The sequence below is a fragment of the Cetorhinus maximus genome, chromosome 1, assembly GCF_964194155.1.
Source record: "Cetorhinus maximus chromosome 1, sCetMax3.hap1.1, whole genome shotgun sequence".
NCBI classification, from domain to species: Eukaryota; Metazoa; Chordata; class Chondrichthyes; order Lamniformes; family Cetorhinidae; genus Cetorhinus; species Cetorhinus maximus.
In genome coordinates, this window is record NC_135879.1 from 166,641,095 (window position 1) to 166,667,986 (window position 26,892).

The 26,892-nt window shown below is 48.1% G+C and overlaps 1 protein-coding gene across 2 annotated transcripts in view; it reads right to left on the reverse strand.

Moving 5' to 3' along the window:
• Positions 1-24,378, reverse strand: part of LOC144684961 (uncharacterized) — a 154,649-nt gene extending 130,271 nt beyond the window's left edge. For both annotated transcript variants that reach the window (XM_078549438.1, XM_078549429.1), the window contains exon 1: positions 24,106-24,378. In XM_078549438.1, coding sequence (XP_078405564.1) covers positions 24,106-24,295 — 190 coding nt within the window. In that variant the 5' untranslated portion in view covers positions 24,296-24,378. The remainder of the gene's footprint in view (positions 1-24,105) is intronic.
• Positions 24,379-26,892: the final 2,514 nt, after the last annotated feature.

The following is a 26,892-nucleotide window of genomic DNA, read 5'->3' on the forward strand; positions in this document are numbered from 1 at the left end:
TCCATTTTATTTAATAATGGATCTGAAATTATTGGGTATGTATTCATCAGAACTTTGTATTTTCAGTGCAGTCTTAATTAACATCCATCGGCATGCATCATCTATCCCTGGGGATTTACTGATCCGAGGGCCATTTTAACTTGCCGAGGACATCTGTGTCAATAGTCAAACTCATTAAGTTTAAAAACAAGCACTTAAAGAAAACCTTAAAATATTCTTTAGTCACTTCTACATGTACAAAGTAGCTTTTTACCACAAATGTCCAAATATTAAAAATATTGCACATTATTCTAAAACAAATTGCCCACTGCACTTCCTCTCAGTATAGATCCTGTATCCCCATCCGCTCTCAGTATAGATCCTGTATCCCCATCTGCTCTCAGTATAGATCCTGTATCCCCATCCCCTCTCAGTACAGAGCATGTACTCCCAACTGCTCTCCGGAGAGGCCAAGTACCCCCATCTCCTCTCAGTAAAGACCGTGTACCCCATCCACTGTCAGTACAGACCCTGTATCCCATCTCCTCTCAGTACAGATCCTGTACCCCAATCTCCTCTCTGTACAGACCCTGTACCCACATCCCATTTCAGTACAGACCCTTTACCCCCCATCCCCTCTCAGTACAGATCTTGTATCTCCATATTTATTTTATTCATTTATGGGGTGTGGGCATTGCTAGCTAGGCCAGCATTTATTGCCCATCCCTAATTGCCCTTGAAAAGGTGATGGTGAGCTGCCTTATGGAACATTTGCAGATATGTGGTGTAGGTACACCCACAGTGCTGTTAGGGAGGGAGTTCCAGGGTTTTGACCCTGCAACAGTGAAGAAACGACGATATATTTCCAAGTCAGGATGGTGAATGATTTGGAGGGGAACCTCCAGGTGGTGGTGTCCCCATATATCTGCTGCCCTTGTCCTTCTAGATGGTAGCACTAGTGGGTTTGGAAAGTGCTGCCTAAGGAGCCTTGATGAGTTTCTGCAGTGCATCTTGTAGATGGTAAACACTTGGAGCTGCACTCATCCAGGCAAGTGGGGAGTATTCCATCACACTCCCTGATTTGTGCCTTGTAGATGGTTGACAGGCTTTGGGTAGTCAGGAGATGAATTACTCGCCACAGGATTCCAAGCTTCTGACCTAATCTTGTAGCCACAGTATTTATATGGCTAGTCCAGTTCAGTTTCTGGTCAATGGTAACCCCTCAGTGATGTTAATGCCATTGAATTTCAAGGGGCGATGGTTGGATTTTCTCATGTTGGAGATGGTCATTGCCTGACACTTGTGTGGCACGAATGTTACTTGCCACTTGTCAGCCCAAGCCTGGATATTGTCCAAGTCTTGCTGCATTTGGACATGGACTGCTTCAGTATCTAAAGTGTTACAAATATACTGAACACTGTCCAATCATCAGCGAATATCCCCACTTCTAACCTTATGATGGAAGGAAGGTCATTGATGAAACAGCTAAAGATGCTTGGCCCTGGGGCATTACCCTGAGAAAACTCTGCAGTGATGTCCTGGGACTGAGATGATTGACCACAACCATCTTCCTTCATGCTAGGTGTGACTCCAGCCAGCAGAGAGTTTTCCCCCGATTCCCATTGACTCCAGTTTTGCTAGGGCTTCTTGATGTCACACTTGGTCAAATGCTGCCTTGACTTCTTTCAATACAAACCCTGTAACCCCATCTCTTCTCAGTGCAAACCCTGTAACCCATTCCCTCTCAGACCATGCCCTGTACCTCCATTTCTTCTCAGTACAGTCCCTGTACCCCCATCCCCTCTTAGTACAGACCCAGTACCCCATCCCCTCTCAGTACAGACCCTGTACCCCATCCCCTCAGTATCTACCCAGTACCCCATCCCCTCTCAATACATACCCTGTACCCTCATCCCCTCTCGCTTACGATCTTGTATCTCTATTTCCTCTCAGTACAGACCCTGTACCCCATCTCCTGTCAGTATGGACCCTGTAGCCCATTTCCTCTCAGTACAGACCCTGTACCCCATCTCCTGTCAGTACGGACCCTGTACCCCATTTCCTCTCAGTGCAGACCCTGCACCCCATTCCCCCTCAATACATATCCTGTGCCCCCATCTTTCTTTATGCATTTACAGGATGTGGGCATTGCTGGCTAAGCCAGCATTTATTGCCCATCCCTAGTTGCCCTTGAGAAGGCGGTGGTGAGCTGCCTTATTGAACCGCTGCAGTCCATTTAGTGTAGATACACCCACAGTTCAGGGCGTTCTGGGACGTCCTGGGGGGCGACTTCGCGGGGGTCCTGGGGGAGAGTATCGCTACCGGGGAGATGCCCCTTTCGTGGCGCAGGGCCGTGATTGCCCTGTTGCCGAAGAAGGGGGATCTCCGCCTACTTAAAAACTGGCGCCCGGTCTCCCTCCTCAGCACGGACTATAAAATATTCGCCAGAGCCATGTCTTGTCGGCTCGGCACCGTGCTGGACCGCATGATCCACCCTGACCAGTCCTACACCGTCCCGGACCGCTCGATTTACGACAACGTCCATCTGGTCCGGGACATAATCCACCATTCCCAGAGGGCTGGTCTGTCGAGCGCCTTCCTGTCCCTTGATCAGGAGAAGGCGTTCGACAGGGTGGATCACGAATATTTACTCGGGACTCTGCGAGCATTCGGTTTCGGGACGCACTTTGTCGCCCGGATCCGACTTCTGTACACCGCCGCGGAGTGTCTAGTGAAGGTTAACGGGTCCCTGACGGCGCCCCTTCGCTTTGGGAGAGGGGTACGTCAGGGCTGCCCCCTGTCCGGCCAGTTGTATTCTATTTGCGTGGAGCCTTTCCTGCGCCTCTTGCGGAGGAGGTTGTCGGGATTGGTTCTGCGCGGGCCGGGCATCGGGGTGGTCCTTTCGGCATACGCCGATGACGTGCTCCTAATGTTTAATGACCCGGCTGACCTGCGGAGGATGCGCGAGTGCCAGGAGGTCTACTCTGCGGCTTCTTCTGCCAGGATCAACTGGGAGAAATGTTCTGGACTCCTGGTCGGCCCGTGGCAGACGGATCCCCTACCCGAGGAGCTCAGGCCTTTCACCTGGAGCAGGACCAGCATCCTCTACCTGGGGGTCCATCTCTGCCCTGCCGAGGAATCCTGGCCGGCCAACTGGCAGGAACTGGAGACGAAAGTCACCGCTCGCCTGCGGCGCTGGACAGGACTGCTCCGAGTGCTGTCTTACCGGGGTCGAGTTCTGGTCATAAACCAGCTGATCGCCGCCATGTTGTGGTATCGGCTGGTCACTTTGACCCCTCCCCCGGACTTTGTCGTGAAAATCCAGAGAATGCTAGTCGACTTCTTCTGGGACAAAAGATTGCACTGGGTCGCCGCTGAGGTTCTGAGTCTCCCACTTAGGGAGGGCGGTCAGGCGCTGGTGTGCCTACGCACGCAGGTGGCGACTTTCCGTCTTCAGACCCTGCAGCGATACCTTTACGTCGAGCCTCCTCCGAGATGGTGTGCCCTGGCGACGTATTTCTTCCGCCAGGTGCACGGCCTGAATTATGACGTGCAGCTCCTGTTTGTAGATCAGAGGGGCTTCGGTGGCTCCTTCCAGGTGTTGCCCGTCTTTTACCAGGACCTGATCAAAGTCTGGAACGTGGTCGCCACGCGACGCAGCTCTCCCCCGTCAGGAGTAGCGGCTATCGTCAGAGAGCCGCTGCTCAGGAATCCGCCCCTCCGTCCCTTTCAGTGGCTGGCGGAGAGGAGGGCTGTGGCTGCCGGGGTGACCAGGGTCGGGGACGTGCTGGGTGGCGGAGGACTGGGCTGGATGCTCCCGCAGGAGTTGGCGCGTCGCGCGTCAGTGAGTGTCCAGGTCGCAGCCGATGCCATCCAAGACCTAAAAACGGTCGTGCTCGGACCCGAAGTCATTTTAGGTCTGGAGGTGGCCCAGGTGCGCGGTGATCTTCCGGCTGAACGTTCCCCTGTTCGGACGGAATTCCACATTGGCCCCAAGCCCCGAACCCTCCCTCGGGTGCCGGTGCCCCGCAATAATATGAGCCGCCTCGGGGACATGCCCTCCGTGCCGTTTGGCACGGCGCGGAGGGGTTTTCTGTACGGACTGCTGCTGCACACCTTCCATTTTCTCGCCCTGGTCCGCCGCCCGGACACGCCCTGGCGTGCCTTGTTGCCGTCCGGCGGCGGAGGCCCCCGATGGGAGGCCCTCTACGGAGGTGTTCTCCCTCTTTCTATCGGGGACCTGGGTTGGAGGGTGTTGCATGCAGCAGTCCCCTATAATCGTAAAATGTGTAGGTTCACGGACTCCCAAGACACCTGCCCTTTTTGCGGTCTTGTGGAGTCCGTGGACCACGTGTATATAGGGTGTCTTAGGCTGCACTCCCTTTTTAGTTATTTAAAAAATCTTTTGTTACTGTTTTGGTTGCACTTCAGTCCCACGCTCCTGATCTACGGACACCCGGTGCGGAAGGGGGTCGGGAAGGAGGAGGACCTCCTCGTGAACCTGCTCCTGGGTCTGGCCAAGTTGGCCATCAACAGGTCCAGGCAGCGGGCGATCGACGGGGGAGTCCCGCCCGATTGTTTGTCCCTCTTCCGCGGCTACGTTCGCGGCCGGATGTCCCTGGAAAGGGAGCACGCGGTGTCTGCCGGCACCATCGAGGCCTTCCGTGCTCGGTGGGCACCGCGGGGTCTGGGGTGTTTTGTTGACCCCTTTAATCACATCTTAGTTTGATGATTGTAAGGTTCCTTTAAAGTTTTTCCTTGATTTTACAGCTGACCTGACTTAGGGGCTGTGCTTGTTTTCTCCCTTGTTCCTTTTTGCTCATTTAGTTTATTGTTTTGACTCAAAAGAGTTACACCCACAGTGCTGTTAGGGAGGGAGTTCCAGGATTTTGACCCAGCAACAGTGAAGGAATGGCGATATGTTTCCAAGTCAGAATGGTGAGTAGTTTGGAGGGGAACTTCCAGGTGGTGGTGTCCCCATGTATCTGCTACCCTTGTCCTTCTAGATGGTAGCACTAGTGGGTTTGGAAGGTGCTACCTAAGGAGCCTTGGTGAGTTTCTGCAGTGCATCTTGTAGCTGGTACACACTTGGATCTGCACTCATCCAGGCAAGTGAAGAGTATTCCATCACACTCCTGACCTGTGCCTTGTAGATGGTGGTCAGGCTTTGGAGAGTCAGGTGGTGAGTTAGTCGCCACAGGATTCCCAGCCTCTTACCTAGCCACAGTATTTATAAGGGCTAGTCGGTTCAGTTTCTGGTCAATGGTAACCCCCAAGATATTGATAGTGGTGGATTCAGTGATGATAATGCCATTGAATTTCAAGGGATGATGGTTAGATTCTCTCTTGTTGGAAATGGTCATTGCCTGGCACTTGTGTGGCACAAATGTTACTTGCCACTTGTCAGCCCAAGCCTGGATATTGTCCAGGGCTTGCTGAATTTGGACATGGGCTGCTTCCATTTCTATAGTGCTGAACATTGTGCAATCATCAGCGAACATCCCCACTTCTGACCTTATGATGGAAGGAAGGTCATTGATGAAGCAGCTGAAGATGCTTGGGCCTAGGACGCTACCATGAGGAACTCCTGCAGCAATGTCCTGGGACTGAGATGATTGACCTCCAACAACCAGAACCATCTTCCTTCATGCTAAGTATGACTCCAGCCAGCAGGGAGTTTTCCCCCGATTCCCATTGACTCTAGTTTTGCTAGGACTCCTTGCTGCCACACTTGGTCAAATGCTGCCTTTACTCCTCTCAGTGCAAACCCTGTACCCTCATCCCCTCTTAGTACTGTTATGACACAGCAGTTGGTAAAAGCTGAATTGTTAAATCCCAGAGGGATAATTGAAACAACTGTCATAACCTATATTTTCAATTGGTATGTTTGAGATGCAGCTCTGAATTCAGGAATAAGACCACCGAACCTCAAGGGTATTTTTATATAAAACTAAATTAAACATTTATTAATTTACGACACATTAAACACATACACATGTCTACAAATTACTACCATAATAACTTTTAAACAAATCCCCAAATTAATCATTCCCAGGTAAATCTCCACCAAGGCAAAAGTAACCCATAGACTTGAAACAGACACCAGGCAAAGCACATTTGACCTTACACGTTTGGTTCCTTTGCAGACCCAGTTGGAGGCTTATAGGCTGGTTAGCTCTTAAATGCCTCTGACTCACCCACAATCTCCTTTCCCTTTTTATACCTAGCTTCCTCTCTGAATGTAAATTTTCCATGGTATCACTCGGATTTTAACTTCACATCTTCTAACATTTTCATGCCACTCATTTTATTGGCAATATAAACACATTGCTTGGCATCTCCCAGCTACGTGAAAGATTTTACTCCCACTCTTGGATGCTTTGGTCAACAAATGCAAATGTATGCTTTACCTTTTAACTTCCTTACTGTTTACCCAATTAACATCTCAAACTACTATACATGAATGCACCCAGACTAGCTGGCTTTAATCCAATTAAGACACACACAGTCAAACACATAGACACAGACCCCATTACAACTCCATTTTAAAAATAATTTCCAATAACATTATAGACATTAATATCTCTTCATGACAGTACAGGCGCTGTGCCCCATCTCCTCTCAGTACAGACCCTGTACCCTAACCACTCTCAGGACTATCTCTGTACCCCATCCCCTCTCAGTACAGGCTCTGTACCACATCCGCTCTCAGTACAGATCCTGTATCCCCATCTCCTCTCAGTATAGACACTGTACCCCTATCTCCTCTCAGTATAGACACTGTATCCCATTTCCTCTCAGTGCAGACCCTGTACCCCTATCGCCTCTCAGTACAGGCTCTGTACCACATACGCTCTCAGTACAGATCCTGTATCCCCATCTCCTCTCAGTATAGACACTGTACCCCTATCTCCTCTCAGTATAGACACTGTATCCCATTTCCTCTCAGTGCAGACCCTGTACCCCTATCGCCTCTCAGTACAGACCCTGTAACCCCATCTCCTCTCAGAACAGACACTGTAATTCCATCCCCTCTCAGTATAGACACTGTACCCTCTCCTCCTCTCAGTATAGACATTGTACCTTGACCACGCCTTCTGTCTCCATCTGTAGATCCCATTTTTGGTCCCTAATAGGCCCCACCTCTCCTCTTATACCCTTTCAATATTTATATGCCTGTAGGGGACTTTGGAATTTCCTTTTATATTAGCTGTCAGTCTCTTCTCATTCTCTCCCTTCCCCCCTTTTTTCCCCTTATCACTTCCCCTCTGAACGTTCTATATTCAGCCTGGTTCTCACTTGTATTATCAATCTGACATCTTCATACACACCTTTTTTCTGCTTCAGCTTACTCTCTATCTCTTCCATCATCCAGACAGCCCTGGCTTTGGCTGCCCTACCTTTTCCCTTTGTGGCAATGTTCTTTGACTGTACCTGAATCATCTTCTCTTTATAGGTTGCCCATTGTTCGATTACAGTTTGTCTGCCAATCTTCGGTCCAATTTACCTGGGACAGATCCACCCACAACCTACTGAAATTGGCCCTCCTCCAATTATGTATTTTAATTTTTTTAATGGTGCTATATAAATGTAAATTGTTGTTGTTGCAGTGTCTTCATTCATTTGATTGATCATAAACATTTATGTGGGGGAGTGGCATGGGGGCAGATGGTAGACATATCCTCGACCAATGTAAAACAATGATTCCACAGCACATATGCTTCAAGTGAATGCCACAGTGTGTTGGTCTTGAAGCCTCACGCCAAATTCTGAATTGGCAGGGCAACTGGATGACTGGGTGGGAACTAATGTGCATGGGATTTCACATTGCAAACTCAAAGAAACCTAAAAAAACCTGGAACCTCTAGGATAAAATTTCCAAAGGGTTTTCTCAATATCCTGCCATTTACACCATTTTTACAGGGTCTGTGCTGAAAGATCCTTGTGGAAATTCCAGGTGACCATGTTAACTCGGTAAGTTGGATTCTCTGCACGAAATATTAAATGTTAGCATCTCTGTGTAATGTCCATCTGACTTTACCAGTCCCATTTCTCATGACAAATCAAGCCAAATGAAAATAACAAAATAAACCACAATGTCATTGACTGGGGAATATCAGTGAGGGTTCCCCAATCTTCCATCTATAACTCCAGCAGAAATCCCAGAGAAGCAACATAAATGGTGGGAGTTCAGCAGAACCTTGCAAAAATTCCAGATGAGCAAATATTAACCTTTTAACCTTCTTGCAAAATCTGTGGGATATCCTGGTTATTTGTTTCCTGAAAAGAACATAAAGGTTGCCCACAACCTTTTTGGAGAAGATTCTATACATTATTTCTTTGTAAACTATCTTTAATTTTAGTAAAGGTAACAAAGGGTGCCTTCTCACCACCCAGTCTCCCACCAACACTCCACCCTCAGGAGAAGAGGTTTTAGAAGAGCAAGTCGAAAAGCAACTTTGATGTTGAAAACTTCAATAGGGAAAATTTGCTGCACTATTATGCTGGATCAGTACATTTTTTGGGTAGGTGGGGCTGTCACATGAAACTTTCCTGTGAGCTGTATTTACACATAATACAATGAACAATCACACAGTGATTAGACTATTTTTAACATGACTGTAGCACCATATTACACTAAACTATGTCTTAGCATTGTGTTCAAGAGATACATTTGCTGCAGACTCTTATACTTATTATGGCACACTAACAGTAAAACCTGAATTTCCAGAAAGTAGGAATGTCACAGCATTGCTTGTTGGTATTGTGCCAGAATTCTAGAAGCAGATTTCACCTAGGCGCCATGCCCTTCCAAATTCGCATTACTGACAGCAAGAATAGATGACACATTTTATTATAAAGGCCAATGAAAAGTTAATGGAACCTCCCAAGGTAGAAAGACCATACTGAATGAGCTGTACTGCCTGTTATTGGCCCCTGCTTGATATTCAGTTATATTGAAGTCGATGGAACTAAATCTCAGGTGGGCATATATTAAATGTTCCCTTTAAGCCACCAAGCAAACCCAAAGTTTCTGTTCTGGATGCACACAAGTCAGTGCTTTGAAGTTACTTTGCATGCAGGGCCCACACACGTAAATGAATCAGCTGCAGCCTACATAATACAAATGCATCCAATCCAATACTCCCCATTTTGCATCACTGCTCAAGGCAAGTTTTCTACCCCAAAGAGTCAAAATCATTCCCAGCAGCGTTATTAGGCAGAAGCATAATTAAACTAAGATGGGTAAGGAGGGAATGGAATAGAGTGGTGTGAGAAGAAAAGTAGGGAAGAGGAGAAAGGGAGGGTGGAGAAGGGAGGACAGGAAGGGCACAGTAATGGAGTGGGCATAAGGGGAGGTAGGAAATGAAGGGGGAAGGGGAGGCTGCCTGATGGCCTGTACCTAGGAGAACAACCACATTTCAGCCATAGTGGGAAGTGGGGGGTTGGGGGGTGGGGGGCGGTGTGGGGGAGAGTGCGGTGAAGGGGGTGGGCGCAGGGGTGGTGGAGGAAAGGGAGCAAAGGAATACTGTCAGTAGAAATGGGTGTGGCAACATTGACTCTTTCATTAGTGTAACATTGTCCTTCTATGTGACACTTTAAGCAGGCTTTACCAATGTGATGAGGTCAGAGGATGCGCAGCTGAGATTTGTTGCTCCATGTAGACGGCAGGGCAGGAGGAGATTTAGGAACAACAGCTATTCACTTTCCTTCATAATATAAAAAAAACTTTTCACGGGATATGGACATCACCAACTAGGCCATGCTACAGATCACGTGGTGTAGGTACACTCACAATGCTGTTAGGAAGGGAGTTCGAGGATTTTGACCCAGTGACAGTGAATGAATGGCAATATATTTCCAAGTCAGGATGGTGTGTGGCTTGGAGGGGAAGTTGTAGGTGGTGGTGTTCCCATGTATTTGCTACTCTTGTCTTAAGTGGTAGAGGTCGCACATTTGGAAGGTGCTGTCAAAGGAGCCTTGGTGAGTTGCTGCAGTGCATCTTGTAGATAGTGCACACTGCTGCCACTGTGCATTGCTGGTGGAGGGAGTGAATGTTTAAGGTGGTGGATGGGGTGCCAGTTAAGTGGGCTGTAAGGTCCTAGATGTTGTCTTCTGGAGTGTTGGAGCTGCACTCATCCAGGCAAGTGGAGAGTATTCCATCGCAATCCTGACTTGTGCCTTGCAGATGGTGGCCAGGCTTTGGAGAATCAGGAGGTGAATTACTCACCACAGGATTCCCAGCCTCTGACCTGCTCTTGTAGCCACAGTATTTATATGGCTGATCCAGTTCAGTTTCTGGTCAATGGTAACCCCCAGGATGTTGATAATGGGGGATTCAGCGATGGTAGCGCCATTAAATGTCAATGGAAGATAGTTAGGTTCTCTCTTATTGGAGATGGTCATTACCTGGCAATTGTGTGGCGTGAATGATACTTGCCACTTGTCAGCCCAAACCTAACATGAGATCTGTCTGTTTGCCTCCAGTCCAGGAATGCCTTGATTTTAAAGTTCTCATCATTGTGTTTAAATCCTACAGGGATTCACCCTTCCATATATATGTAATCTCCATCAGCACCGCAACCCTCTGAGAACTCTGCATTCCTCCAATTTAGACCTCTTGTTCACATCCTTCATTTCTCCATCACCATTAAGCCAAATGACCAGCCCTGGTTTAATCAGGAGTGCAGAACAGTATGTCTGGAGTAGCCCAATGCCTACCTGAACATGAGATGCCAACCTGGTGAACCTACAACACAGAATTACATGAATTCACAACCATCTTTAACCAGGAATGCAGAGCAGAAGATCCTTCTCGACATCCTCCTGAGACACCCACCATCACAGATACCAGTCTGCAACTAACTCAATTCCTTCCATGCGATATCAAGGAATGGCTTAGTGCACTCAGCACAGCAAAGACTATGGGTACAAACAACATCCTGGTTATGGTGCTGATGATCCATTCTACAGAACTAGCTCCACTTCTAGCCAAGCTGTTCCAGTGCAGCTACAGCGCTGGCATCAGCCCAACAACGTGAAAACATTTACAAGTATGAATTGTCCATCAGAAGCAGGACAAATCCAACCCAATTGCCAGCCTATCAGCCTACCCCCAATGATCAGCAAAGTACTAGAAGAAACATTACCAAAAAAGATTTGACATGGAGCCAGGAATTTTAAAATTGAGGCTTTGTTGGAACAAGGGCCAATGTAGGTCAGAAAGCACAGGGATATTGCATGAACAGGATTTGGTGCCAGTGTGGATATGGACAGTAGAGTTTAGGATATGCTCAAGTTTATGTAAGGTGAAAGATGTAAGACTGTCCAGGACAGCACTGGAATAGTCAAGTCTAGTCAAGTCAGGACACGAAGTGAGTTTCAGCAAGAAATGAAGTCGGATAATCTTACAGAAATGAAAGTAGCCAGTCTTTGAGATACAGTGATGAATTGGTCAGTAGCTCATCTCAGGGTCAAATATGACACTGAGGTTGCAAACGTTCCAGATGAGCCTTAGACAGTTGTCAGGGAGAGGAATGAAATCAGTGGCTATGGAGTGGAGTTTGTGGTGAGGAGTCTTCCCATTATTTCATTGGAGGACATTTTTGCTTATCCAGCACTGGATATCTGACAAGCACTCCGAAGATTTAGAGACACTGCAAAGGCTGAGAGCGGTGGTGGTAAAATAGAACTGAGTGTCATCAGCGTACTTGTGGAAAGTGGTAGCGTTTCTGGATCATATCGCCGAGGGGCAGCATGTAGATGAGAAATAAGGAGGCCAAGGATAGATCCTTGGGAGCACCAGAAGTAGCAATATCGGAAAAAATGCCATTGTAATTAATTCTTTGGCTATGAATGGCTAAATAAAATGGAACCAGATGAGTTGAGTCCCACCCAGCTGGACGATGGTGGGGAGGCCTTGGCGAAGAACATTGGAACCAAAAATGTCAAAGGCCACAGATGTATTGAGAAGGATGAGGAAATATAGCTTATCATGGTCACAGTCACATAGGATACCATTTGTGATTTTCCACGCTGTCGCAGTGGCAGAAAGCTTATTGAAGGGATGTTCCAGGACATCACTGCAGGAGTTCCTCATGGTAGTGTCCTTGGCCCAAACATCTTCAGCTGCTTCATCAATGACCTTCCTTCCATCATAAGGTCAGAATTGGGGATGTTCGCTGATGATTGCACATTGTTCAGCACCATTCACAACTCCTCAGACACTGAAGCAGTCCATGTCCAAATGCAGCAAGACCTGAACAATATCCAGGCTTGGGCTGATAAGTGACTAGTAACATTTGCGTCACACAAGTGTCAGGCAATGACCATCTCCAACAAGAGAGAATCCAAACATCATCCCTTGATTTTCAATGGCATTACCATCGCTGAATCCCCCACTATCAACCTCTTGGGGTTTACCATTGACCAGAAACTGAACTGGACTAGCCATATAAATACTGTGACTACAAGAGCAGGTCAGAGGCTAGGAATCGTGCAACGAGTAACTCACCTCCTGATTCCCCAAAGCCTGTCCACCATCTATAAGGCACAAGTCAGGAGTGTGATGGAGTACTCCCCACTTGCCTGGATGAGTGCAGCTCCAACAAAACTCAAGAAGCTCAACAGCATCCAGGGCAAAGCAACCCGCTTGATTGGCACCCTTTCCACAAACATTCACTCCCTCCACCACCGATGCACATTGGCAGCAGTGTGTACCATCTACAAGATGCACTGCAGAAACTCAACAAGGCTCCTTAGGCAGCACCTTCCAAACCCACGACCACTTCCATCTAGAAGGACAAGGGTAGCAGATAGATGGGAAAATCACCACCTGGGAGTTCCCCTCCAAGCCACTCAGCATCCTGACTTGGAAATATATCGCTGTTCCTTCACTGTCACCGGGTCAAAATCCTGGAACTCCCTTCCTAACAGCACTGTAGATGTACCTACACCACATGAACTGCAGCAGTTCAAGAAGGCAACTCACCACCACCTTCTCAAGGGCAATTAGGGATGGGCAATAAATGTTGGCCTAGCCAGCGATGCCAACATCCCGTAAATGAATTTTAAAAAATATGGGGCAGAATTTTATGGCTGACATGCGGGTGGTGGATCCCACGCGTCAGCACTTAAAATGTCGCGCGATGACGTCGGGCGAGCGTCCCAACGTCAGCGCGCGGCTTACGATATTTAGGTGGCGCGACGTGCACCCGCCATTAATTAAAGGCCTTGTTAAGACCCATAACTCGGCAATTGATGCTGATTTTGAGCAGCCCGTGCGATCTTCGGCTCAGCGCACAGGCCCAACGGGCAGGCAGGTAAGTGACTTTTTAACAAACCTCATCCACGGGCGGGATATGTGGGCTCAGAGGGGTTGTTAATGTTTTATCTGAAGTAATTAATGCAGAAAATGTTTTAAATTTGCCTGTGTGATCTGCAGCAGTTCAGAACGAATTCCAGCAGCTTTCTGTGTACTTTGAAGCTTCAGCTCAGCAGTCTGCAGTCAGTAATCTTTATCGGGCCTGTAGCTTTCCGGAGGCCTCCATTTAGCCTGGGTATGGGTTCTGACATCTCCACTGGAGACAGCTCCTCTGAGGAGGAAGAGAGGGATAGAATAAGGAGGAGGCCAGGAGTGGACAATCAGCCTCCAGGGGAGCCACCTTTGGGAGGCCAGGCGCAGGCACAAGGGGCGCAGAGCCAAGAGGTTGTCCAAGGTGGAAGGGGCCACAGAATACGCCACTATCCTGCTGCCAGGGTATACAGGCAGCGAAGCAGCTACCTCAATATGACTGAAGTGCAGTGCCGAAGGAGGGTCCAGCTGTCAGATGATTGGCCCTGAGATCTCCCCTAACTGTGTGGGTGGACACCCCATGCCAATGGCTCTGAAGGTCACAGTTGCCCTCCACTTCTATGCATCTGGCTCCTTCCAGGGCTCGGTGGGTGATCTTTGCAGTGTCTCCCAATCAGCTGCCCACACTTGTGTCAAGCAGGTTACAGACGCTCTGTTCAGATGGGCATTGACCTTCATCCACTTCCACTGCGACCAGGCAAGTCAGACACAGCGAACCAGAGGCTTCGCAGCCATTGCTGGCTTCCCCCGCGTCCAGGGTGCAATAGACTGTACACATGTGGCCATCAAGGCGCCAGCAGGTGAGCCCGGTGCCTTCGTCAACAGGAAGGGCTTCCACTCCATGAATGTGCAGATAGTGTGTGGCCACAGGATGCCGATTCTGCAAGTTTGTGCAAGGTACCCAGGCAGTTCCCACAACGCCTACATCCTCAGACACTCCCAGGTGCCGGGGCTCTTCAGTGCTCCAGCCCGGCTGGATGGTTGGCTGGTGGATGACAAGGGCTATCCCCTCAGAAGGTGGCTCATGACGCCTCTCCGCCATCCAAGAACAGAAGCTGAGCAGCGGTACAATAGGAGCCACGGCACCACAAGGGCTGTGGTGGAGAGAACCATCGGTCTTCTCAAGATGCGCTTCCATTGCCTGGACCACTCAAGGGGCACACTCCAGTACCCCCCAGATCGTGTCTCTGGTAGTGGTAGCATGCTGCGCTCTGCACAATCTTGCGCTGGAAAGGGGGGATGCAGTTGACAATGAAGACCTTGCCACATTGGATGAGGCTGCACATGATGAATCCAGCAGTGGCTCAGAGGATGAGGAAGCACAGGGTAATGATGAGGGGCAGCACGCCGACCCGCTAATACACCAAGGAGGCAGGGATACCCTGGACAATTTAATCCAATGAACATTCAGCTAGCTCCACACACATGGATCAGCAGGACCAGCATTGCCTGGCGCATCCATACGTGGCACTTAGATGCTACATCTTCCACCTTATCAGCTGCAACTAAGGGCTTAGTACAGAAACATCAATGTCCACTCAAACACTCATGAGATGTCTGTGAAACATACAAATGCAGCACGAAGGAAACATCCTCAGCCGTGGACAGAAAAGTGGACTTTATTCCCACCAAAATAAAGCACAAACGTCTCTCTGACGCACATAATGATATATTCCCTAATCTAGGGCCAACACAGAATCACCAGTGAGAAACCGTGGAGTGCCTAACGTGCCTTATGCTTTTGTTTGCGGGTGCTACGTCTAGGTGCCGCCCCATCGCTCGGAGTGGCTTGTGAGACAGCCTGCTGACTCTGCTGTCCCGTTGGCTTCGATGACCTTGGCGGCCGTCCTCTGGCCCGTGGAGCCTGTGATGGCCCCGCCTGGGAGGGAGTGGCCAGTTCCAGAACTGGTACCTCCCCAGTTGTCGCAGCCTCAACGGAAGTAACGTTGACTGGCAGAGGGGTGGAGGAGCTGCTGCCCTCATCCGGAGAGCCCTGAGAGGAGCTTGCAGCGACAACAGGCAGCTGCTGCGCTGACGTGAGGTCACTTTGGACCTCCCTGCTCACCGCAGATGGATGGGCACCGAGCGGTTCCCAGAATATCTCCCACGTTACCAATAACCACCTGTGGCCATTAGCGCTGTGAGGGCTTGCAGGTCAGAGCGTAAACCAATCAGAAGATTCTCAATCTGTTGGAAGCCCCTCTCCATGAGAGTCACCAATCTCTCAATGGAGGAAGCCTGAAGCTCTGTCCTGAGGTTCATGCCATCACTGACACTCTGCCTGGATTCCTCCACCACAGAGAGCAAGTAAGCACACCCTCATGCAACCCTGCCAGATGCTCCCACGCATCCTGCCGTTTGTCCTGCAGCTGCTGCATGGTTGACATCTCCAGAGGCACAACATCACTGCCCGACTTAGCATGTGCCTGGTCCCCTGCAGTCCTCCAGATGCTGGCGCCATTGGCACTCTCTGTCCATGCCATCTCCTCCAGCGACTGTGAAGTCCCCTCTCCACTGTGCCCCGGGACACTAGCCAACGTCATAAGCCCCACTGAGGTGTTTGTCGCTGCGCTGGTGCCTGGCTGGCTGAAATGATGTGACGCTAATTGCAAGTGTTGTCCTTCAGGTGTGGAAGGGGGGCTCCGGACGTGTTGGGGGCGGCCATGCAGTGGTGATGCTGAAATTAACAACAAGGACAGTGCATCAGTTAGCATTCAGTCAGTAATACCTTTCATCCCTTTCCCCCCCAGCCTCATAATGCACTCACCCTTCAAGAACCTAAGGAGACGAACATTGGTGGGGTGGTAAATAGTCAAGAGGAGGCCCAAACATTACATGCGCATACAGACAGGCTGGTCAGATGGCTTAAGGAATGCCACATGGAATGTTATGTGGATAAGTGTTCGGTTAAGCACTTGGGCAAGACAAGCAAGGTACGGGAATACATGAGTAATGGTAGGACCGTGGGAAGTCATGACGATTACAGGGACCTTGCTGGGCAGACCCGTTAAGGTAGCAGAACAGGAACATAAGGCGTTTAACAAGGTCAAAGCCAGACTTGCCTTTATTAGCCGAGGAATAGAATGTAGGAAAAGGGAGGTCATGTTGCAAGTGCAGAAAACGCTGTCGAGGCCACAGCTACACTTCTGCGTTCAGTTGTGACCTGCGCTTCATGGGAGGGATGGCATTGGAGTGGAGAGAGTGCAGAGGTTCCTGACCAGGATGCATGCTGGTCTGGAGAGTTGCGGTGCTGAGGAAACATTGCAGATACTTGCGACATTTGCCGTGGATCACAGGAGATTGACAGGTCACATTATTGACCTTCATACCGATGTGAGGGGCATAGACCGGGTGGACAGGAGGCAACATTTCCCCTTGGCGCAGGGATGAGTAACACGGTGGCATTTATTTAAGTTGAGTGCCATGAGGTTCACAGCTGAGGTGCTGAGGACCTTTTGGACAGAGTAATGTGGGACACACTGGTTGAAAGGGTGGTGGAGGTATAAACCCTCCTAAGATGATATAAGTATTTGGATGTGCAGCAGCGATGCCATGGCATGTTAGGCCATGGGGATAGTGGTCACAAATGGGATAACGTGACTTTGGAAGGTGGTGGAGACGCACATCCTCAAGGGGCCGAGGGACCTTTGTGTATGACCCACACGTCTGACTGTATCAGTCTGTGAATGAGCAGTGTTGCTGCATTAACGATTGCAACAACCATCAGTGCTTTGGATGGTGGGCAGACAGAGTGGATGGGACTGTGGCCCTCAAACGCCTGGCCGCTGGACCCCAGCCTCGCTGACACCTGCTGCCCTGGCCGCCTGCCTCCTCCCCAGCTCCATGGCCTGCTCCTCATAGGTGGGGAGGCACTGCAGCACAGTGTGCCCACCACCAGTCCACTGGCGCTCCCTCATATTGTTCTCAGTTTTTGCCTGCAGAACAGAGAAGAGCATTTATTGGGCTGATCGCTCATGTACTCTGCACACGCACGCCACACCCCAACCACAGTGGCCCATCTGAGGCCTCCAGTGGCTCCTGTCCACACTACTGGTGATCAGTCACCAGAAGATAGTACGGCTACTCCCAACCCCCTCCCCCAACGGCCACCTTGGACACATTCAGCGTCCATCACTTTGAATCACACACGGGTCTTAGCGCCCATGGCAAGGAGGCGCAACTAGGTGCGGCTCCAAGGCCAGCAGATGGCTCTTGGCCATGACACCTTGAGGCTCCCCTTCCACCATCTCATCACCATCAATATGACATGTGTTGGAGTTCTGAGTATGTGTCTAGCAGCCCCCAGACAACTCAAATGCGACAAACACCAACATATGCTGTGGGGAGAACCCATCTTCCCCATAACCACTAAGGCTGATGTAAGCATGATCACTATCTGTTTGCCCACCCAGCCTGCGCCAAATGCCCAATGCAGTAACGATAGTAAGACGTGGTGGGGGAAGGGGGGCCTCAAAGGCTAAGGCTACCTGCTGGGTAAAATGGCCAAGGCTGACATGGTACTCACCCTTCCAGAGCGTAGAAAATCATTGAAGTACTTGTGGCACTGTGTTCCTGTGCGTCACACATCGTCATGGACGCTTACAGCCACTGCCACCTCCTGCCACGCCTGCCTGGTCACGTGGGGGGCCCTCCTCCTCCCATCCTCCAGAAACAAGACATCCCGATGATTTGACACCTCTTCTTGGAGGGCAGCAAGGCAGGCATTGGAGAACCGAGGGGCACTGGCCCCCCGCTGGCCTACCCTGCAGCCTGCCCCCCTCCTCTTCCTCTGCCCTCACCTCTTCTGGTGCCCGGTCGCTGGCCATTGTCAACAGCCTAAAGGAGGCTGCCTGGCCGGTCTTTATACAGACTGCCGGCTCCCCATTGGAACCGGCGGTCTGAACACGCCCGCCGCCGATTTGAATTTCCTGCTGAACATGGAAGTCTGAAACCCGCTGGGCGGGCCTTAATTGTCCCGCCCGTGCAAAATGGCGGCGTGGCCCGTTTCGCCGGCGGGAATCGGCTCCCCGCCCGCCGCCGATTCGGTCGGGCCCACCCGCCCAACAAACACAAAATTCAGCCCATGGAGTTGCGAAAAAGACAGACATGGAGTCGACAACACATTCAAGGACTCTGGAGAGGAAAGGGAGGTTGGAGATGGGGTGGTAGTTTGCAAGGAACGAGGGGTCAAGAGTGATTTTTTGAGGATAGAGTGATAATGGCTGATTTGAAAGGGAGAGGGGAACAGTACCTGAGGAGAGGGAACCATTAATAATTATCAGCTAACATCGGAAATAGGAAGGGGTTGGATGGTCACTGGTTTAATGGGAATAGGGTCAAGAAATCAGGAGATGGATTTCATGGGCAAGATGAGCTCAGAGAGGGAGAAAGAAGAGAGAAACTAGAGAAATGTGAAAGTTCAGAGCTGAGCAGGGGCAACTTTAGAGGACGTTTGACCCAGTGAGCCGGAAAAAAGGAGGGTGTTGTGGGGGTGGTGGGCGTGGTGGGGGGGGGGGGCGGGGGGTGGGGGGCGGCGGTGGAGTAGGTTTTTCCCAGAGGCAGACAGAGAAGGAAGTGGGGCTGGCAGGGTCAGGAGGGATGTGGGTGGACAAGGAAGAGATACAAGGAAGTGATTCAAGATGGCCTTATCTCGATTTACATGATGGGAAAGGCGACTTGAGATACTCGAGAGGATGGTTGTGAATATGGGTACAGGAAGGGTAAGATTAAGGCAGGATGGGAAGACTCTGAATTCAGGAGAGAGACAGCATAATAAACCAAGATGGTGTGTGAAATCACCAAGCATCAGGAGTTACTTGGTGCAGAAGCTGAGGAAGAAAAGCAGTGAAGATACCTTGGTGAGAAACTTGGCATTGTACTTGGTTGGGTAGTAGAGAACAAGGATTTTAAATGAGATTCTAGAAGCATATAAAATGGTAAAATGTCCAGAGGAGATACGGTACTGTTGTGGGCGGCTGAGTTGGACTATTTGTGATAGAGTTGATCCGCAGGCACTTCTTGGGTGGAAACGTTAAATTTATTTACAACATACTCAGCAGCAACTACACGTGTGCTTTCAACTCTAATTCCATCTCTACACTGACTCCTGAGGTAGTCCACGCTACTCTCCTATTGGTTACTACAGATTATATGATCTTCCTTAACAAGTATTATTCTTAAAGGTACATTGCACACTAAATAAAACCATAATTACTACAGGTGCCAAAGGAGTTTGATGTGTTTTGATGATAAGAACCACACTGCCTTCATGCGAATTTCGGCAGGCAAGTGGTGTAAGGTGTAGCCAGGAAGGAAGACTACATACATGAAGAAAGAAGGTATCATAACCCCTTAAAGAGGTTGACAACGAAAAGAGTTCAGCTAGAGGGGCCACAAAAGTATCAAGAGTTCAGAAAGAGGGACCATAAAAATGGCAATAGTTCAGCAACAGGGGCCGTAAAGGTGGTGAGAGTTCAGCAACAGGAGCCAGGAAAGCATCAAGAGTTCAGCAAGAGGGGCTATTAAAGTGAAGAGAGTTCTGTAAGAGAGGTTATTAAAGTGAAAAGAGTTCTCTGACAGGGGCTTGGTGGTAATGGTAGAGTGGGGATATGCCGGGCCATGAGGTTACAGACTGTGGTTGTCACAGAGAGGGGCTATAAAAGCAGAGAGTGTTCTGTGAGAGGGGCTATAAAAGCAGCAAGAGTTATGCGAGAGGGGCTATAAAAGCAGAGAGAGTTATGCGAGAGGGGCTATAAAAGCAGAGAGAGTTATGCGAGAGGGGCTATAAAAGCAGAGAGAGTTATGCGAGAGGGGCTATAAAAGCAGAGAGAGTTATGCGAGAGGGGCTATAAAAGCAGAGAGAGTTATGCGAGAGGGGCTATAAAAGCAGAGAGAGGGCTGCGAGAGGGGCTATAAAAACAGAGAGAGGGCTGCGAGAGGGGCTATAAAAGCAGAGAGAGTTATGTGAGAGGGGCTATAAAAGCAGAGAGAGTTATGCGAGAGGGGCTATAAAAGCAGAGAGAGGGTTGCGAGAGGGGCTATAAAAGCAGAGAGAATTATGCGAGAGTGGCTATAAAAGCAGAGAGAGTTACGCGAGAGTGGCTATAAAAGCAGAGAGAGGGCTGCGAGACAGGCCTGTAGCTTTACACAGTAACAAGTAATGTGGATAAAGGGGAACCTGTAGTTGTGGTGTACCTGGATTTCCAAAAGGCACTTGATAAGATGCCACATCATAGGTTATTATGCAAAATAAGAGCTCATGGTTTAAGGGGTAACATATTATCATGGATGTTAGTGGTTGGCTAACAAGAAACAGAGTAGGGATGAATGGTTCATTTTTGGGTTGGCAAGTTGTAACCAGTGGTGTGCCACAAGGATCAGTGCTAGGGCTCAACTATTTACAATCTATATAAATGATTTGGATGAAGGGACCAGAGATACAGTTGCTAAATTTGTGGATGATACAAAGATAGGCAGAAAAGTAAGTCATGTGGAGGACATAAAGAGTTTACAAAGGGATTTAGGTAGGTTACGTGGGTGGCAAAAAATGGCAGATGGAGTATAATGTGGGGAAATGTGAGCCCATCCATTTTTGCAGGAAGAATAGAAAAGCTGCATATTATTTAAATGGAGAAAGATTGCAAAACTTGGCGGTACAGAGGGATCTGGGTGTCACAAAACGAATCACAAGAAGTTAGTATGCAGGTACAGCAAGTGATTAGGAAGGCAAATGGAATGTTGTCATTTATTGCAAGGGGAATGGAATATCAAACTAAGGGTGTTTTGCAACAGTTATATAGAGCATTGATGAAACTACATCTGGAGTACTGTGTACAGTTTTGGTCTTCTTACACAGTTTTAGTCTTCTTACTTGAGAAAGGATATAATAGCATTAGAACATTGTGACCAGAATTGAATCAGTTGACTAGTTCCTGCGATGAGAGGGCTATCTTATGAGGAAAGGTTGAACAGGATGAATCTGTATCCATTGGAGTTTAGAAGATTTAGAGATGATCTTATTGAAACATATTGCCAGGGTGAATGCTGCAAGGATGTTTCCTCTTTGGGAGAGACAAGAGCTAGGGGCACAGTTTAAAAATAAGGGGTCTCCCATTTAAGATGGAGATGAAGAGAATTTTTTTCTCTGAGGATTGTTGGTGTGTGGAATTCTCTTCCCCAGAGAGCAGTGAAGGCAGGGTCATTGAATATTTTTAGGCTGAGTTAGATAGATTCTTAATTGACAAGGGAGTCTATAGGGGATAGACAGGAAAGTAGAGTGGAGGCCACAATCAGATCTAGACCTAGACTTTGGTGTGTAGGGCACAATTTCAAAGTTTGCAGATGATAGAAAACTCAGAAGCATTGTGAATTGTGAGGAGGATAGTGTAGAACTTCAAAAGGACAAGGACAGGTTGGTGGAATGGGTGGACAGGTGGCACATGAAGTTCAATGCAGAAAAATCTGAAGTGATTCATTTTGGTATAAAGAACATGGAGAAACAGTACAAAATAAGGGGTAAAACCATAAAGGGGTTGCAGGAGCAGAAGGGCCTGGGTGTATGTGTGCATATAAGTTTTGAAGGTGGTAGGACAGGTTGAGAGAGTGAGTAATAAAGCACACAGTATCCTGGGCTTTATTAATAGGGGCATAGAGTATAAGAACAAAGAGGTTATATTGATCTTGTGTATGTCACTAGCTTGGCCTCAGCTGGAGTATTGCATCCAGTTCTGGGTGCCGCAATTTAGGAAGGATCTGAAGGCGTTGGAAAGAATGCAAAAAAAATTCACAAGAATGGTTTCTTTGATAAGGAACTTACAAAGATAGATCGGGGAAGTTAGGACTGTTTTTCTTAGAGAAAAGGAGGCTGGGAGGAGATGTAATAGAGATGTTCAAAATCATGAGGGGATGGACAGAGTAGATAGGGAGTAACTGTTCCTACCTATGAAAGGATCAAGAACAAGAGGGCACAGATTTAAAATAATTTGTAAAAGAAGCAATAGCGATATGAGGAAAAACTTTTTTACGCAGCAAGTAGTTAGGTTCTGGAACGTTCTGCCTGGTGGAGGTAGGTTCAGTTGAAGCATTCAAAAGGGACTTAGACTGTTATTTGAAAAGAGAGAATGTGCAGGAGAATGGAACTAGGTGAGTTACTCATTCGGAGAGCCTGTGCAGACATAATGGGCCAAATGGCCTCCTTCTGCACCGTAACAGTTCTGTGATTGATCAACCACAATCCAGTTGAGTGTTGGAGCAGGCTCGAGGGGTCAAATGGCCTACTCCTGCTCCTAAGTCTTATGTTCGTATGTTCTATCAAGACCATGCTGGCGAAGCAATCATCCATTGGTAGCTTATGGTTGGTAAGGGTCTTGTTCACAAGTACAAAGAAGGAAGGAAGATGGAGAGGGGGGTGGTAATAGACAACCAGGGGTAAAGCTAGCTCGAGTCACACCTAGAACAAAGGATGATGGCTGTGATTGTTGGAGGCCCATCAGTCGCTCGATCAACAGTCCATCCACAACGTTAAACAAGTACTACCTGCACCACCTGCACACAGTGGCTACAGTTGGTAATATCTCCAGGATGCATCACAACAAATCACCAAGGCTCCTTCAACAGCACCTGGAAGCCCCCTGATCTCCATAACCTGGAAGTACAAGGGCAGTAAGGGCATGGGAACACCATTAACTCCAAGTTCAACTCCAAGTCACACACCATCCTGGCTTGGACGTTTATTGCTATTCCTTTATCGTAGCTCGGTCAAAATCCTGAAACTCCCTACTGAACTACCTTGTGAGTACACTTCTGCCACATGGACTATGGCAGTTCAAGAAGGCAGCTCATCATTACCTTTCTCAAGGGCAACCAGGGGTGGGCAATAAATGTTGGCCTTGCCAGTGATGCCCACATCCCAATGAAAAGAAAACGTCACAAGGCACTACATGGGACTGTAATAAAACAGAAGAACTGAGGCAGATCCAAAGAGATATTAGGACATATGACCAAAAGCTTTGTCAAAGAGGTAGGTTTTAAGGAGCTAGGTGGTAAAACACAGTTAGGTTTATGGGGGGAAGAACCCAGTCCTTCAGGGCCACAAATTGTGATGGGGGGTGGGGGCGAAGATAGGGGTGAAAGAAGCACATGAGGCCAGACGAAGGACCGTCGGATGGTTATAGGGCTGAAGGAGATTAAAGTTTAAATTGAGGTTTTGATTATAAATATTAATCTTGGTAAGGATCTAGAGGCTCCATCCAGCTCTATGCAGAATTAACTCTCTGCAGCTGTTCATTTTTTTTATTTTCAAATAAACAGGACAGAGCGAAATAGCGAGGGCATCACATCACAGGTAGATGTAAATTAAGTAATGCCAATCACTGCTCTGCCTATGCCTCAAGGGTTGTACCGAGTTATGAATGGAGGTTGTGTCTTCTCCAGTTTCTACATGGAACAAAATTAATTGGAAGGAATGAATTATAATATTCTGTCAATCGTATAAATAAGGGGCAGCACTCAAAATTTCGCTTTAAAATAACTCATTAAGAACTGCTGGTATAGGTTTTAACAGTTGTTTAGCAATGTTGCAATTTACAGGAAGACCCGCCTATTTGACCCTCATTCGTCCAGTGTCAGGAGTGGTATTGTAGTCAGTTGTTTAATTAGACACTGAGTGCATCAATCACTTCAAACTGGATGGAAACTTCGCCTTTGTGCTCAGCGGGCAAATAAACTGCGTGTTGGACTTGACGTGAGGAAACGATTGCTTGCTCAGCCCTTACCTTCACTGCATACGATGGGTACTAAGGACAGCAGGAGCAAGAAGCGCAGACTCATGTTGTATGGGACTCGGTGCAGAGTGTTCTTGCTGCCGAGAGCTTGCCTTCCATTCCGTGCCCTCGCTGTTGGCCGTCCCCTGGGTAGTCTGCCAGCGACGTGCGCTAGTCGCCGGTCATCGCCTCCTGTCATCATGCGAGGCGGAGCTGGAGCCACCCCTGCATCTCCTTGGCATTAAGTGGACGGGCCAGGCAGTGTGTGGAAACCATCCTGTACCATTTCTACATCATGAAGTAATGCTCGAAAAGAATTGTTTTTCAATCTAGCAATCCTGGTGTTCCTACAAATCCCGTATGACCCATATAATAAAACGACTCAAAAAAACTTGTAATTCCACAATCTGGCCACCAGGCGACACTTGCCTTTTCTCCTCAAATTGTTTTCTGATTTTTGGAACTGAAAATGTTAATAATGCCTATTTTGCAATATTTAAATTTATTCATTGCATTATCTCTTGGTCTTATAGTTGACCCCAAGATAAGCTTATAATCACTTCTGCTTCTTCACCCAGACTGCAATACCTCTCTAACATAAGCCAACCTTGCTCCTGCCACAGCTCATTTCGTGCTGAAAAGCCTCTCCCATGCCTTTGTCACCTCTAGCCTATTCCAATGCACTCCGAGCCAGCCACCCACCTTTCACCTTCTGCAAATTTGAGGTCATCCAAAACTCTGCTGCCCATGTGCTAACGCGCACTAAGCCCTGTTCACCCATCTCTTCTCTTAGACTGCTCCTCGGGATCGAGGATGACTTGCTTCCACTCCGGTGCAATGGGTTCAGAGATGGATGATGAGTCCAATGCACGATCTGCAGACTGTGCCCCATGCGGGGCAAGTGGTGCTTGAAGGGTTGTGTAGATGGGTTGTTTGGAGGTTTGTGCACTCCCTCTGATGCCTCAACATCTCTGCACATTCCCGATGAAGTCTTTCGATATGTTTGGTGCCTTTCCAGATGAGCTTTCTCTATTTTGGTCAGTCACAAGCCAGGGACTCGCATGAGTCCATAGGGATATTTGACCTCTTCAGGGATGCTTTGAGGACGTCCCTAAAGCGTTTCAGTTGTCCTGGGTGTCTCCGTCACCTATCGCCCCTATGCTCGCTGACTTACATTATTCCCTGGTTTTTAAAATTCTCATACTTGTTTTCAAATCTCTCCACAGCCTGGCACTTCCCTATTTCTGTAATCTCCTCCAGCCACACAACAGGCCCGCTAATCCTGGCCTCTCGAGCATCCTGATTTCAGTCACTGCACCATTAGCAGCTGTGCTTCAGCTGTGCCCAAAGCTCTGGAATTCTCTCCTTATACATGTCTGCCTTTCTTCCCTTTCCTCCTTTAAGACGCTCATCTTTGAGCAATTTTTTGACCATTAGCCATCTCTGTGTAGTTAGGTGGAAAATTTTGTTTGATAATACTCCTGTAATAGACCTTCGGACATTTTGCTACTTTAAAGGCGCTATATAGAAACAAGTTGTTGTTGAATCTTTAATGTTTTCATTAAAGTTTTTATTTGAAGGTCTCAGCCTGTCCCAATGTCTGGGCTGGGCATTGTAAATTGGGTGGTTTCTAGACATGCAGCCAAATTGCAATGACATTTTTATGCTTGAACAGAGTTTTAAAAAATCTCCCTCAATACTTCTACCCAGAACTGTGAGACTGAATTTGGTTTGGGCAGTTTGACCATGAGTCATAGAGTTATAGAGTCATTATAACTCAGTGACACCGAGTGAGGCTATTCGGGTCATCAAGTCTGTGCCAGCCCTCTAGAGCAATCCAGTCAGCCCCATTCCCTACCCTATCCCTATATCCCTGCTAGTTCATTTCCGTCAGGTGCCCATTCAATTTCCTTTTAAAATAATTGGTCGTCTCCACTTCCACCACACTCATAGGCACTGAGTTCCAGGGCATTAACACTTGCTGCGTAAACAAGTTCTTCCTCGCATCGCCCAAAACTTTAAATCTGTGCCTCCTAGTCTTTGTACCATCAGCTAATCGGAACTGCTTTTCTTTGTCTACTTTATCTAAACCTGTCATAACCTTGTACATGTATCAAGTCTCCCGTCAGTCTCCCATGTTCCAAGGTGAACAACCCCAACTTTTCCAACCTAACCTTGTAACTAAAATCCCTCATCCCTGGAATCATTCTGGTGAATCTCTTCTGCATCCTCTCATGGACCCTAACATCCTTCCTAAAGTATAATAATCAAAACTGGGTGCAATAATCTGGTTGGGGCCTAACCCAAAGCAGTGGCCCTAGCACTGACCCTTGGGGAACACCAATGTCCACCATCCTCCAGTCTGAAAAATAACCATTTACCACAACTCATTGTTATTTTCCTTAAGCCATTTTTTTATCCAAGCTAATATTGGTCCTCCTATTTGATGAGCCTCAATTTTGTTAAACCAATCTTTTAGGTGGCTCTTAAAATCCATATGGCCAACATCAACCTTTTCTGATACTTCAAAAAATTCAATTATATTAGTCATACATGGTTTGCTTTTTACAAGTCAGTGCTGGCTTTCCTTAATTAACTCAAACTTCTCCAAGTGCCTGCTGATTCATTTCCCTGTTTATTTGTTCTGAAACCTCACCCACCATTGATGTTAAACTGACCAGCCAGTAGTGACTAGGAATGACCTTACACCCTTTCTTGAATAAGAGTGTTACATTTGCCACTCTCCAATCCTTTGGCATCTTCCCCATTTCTAGAGAAGATTGGAAGATTAAGGCAAGC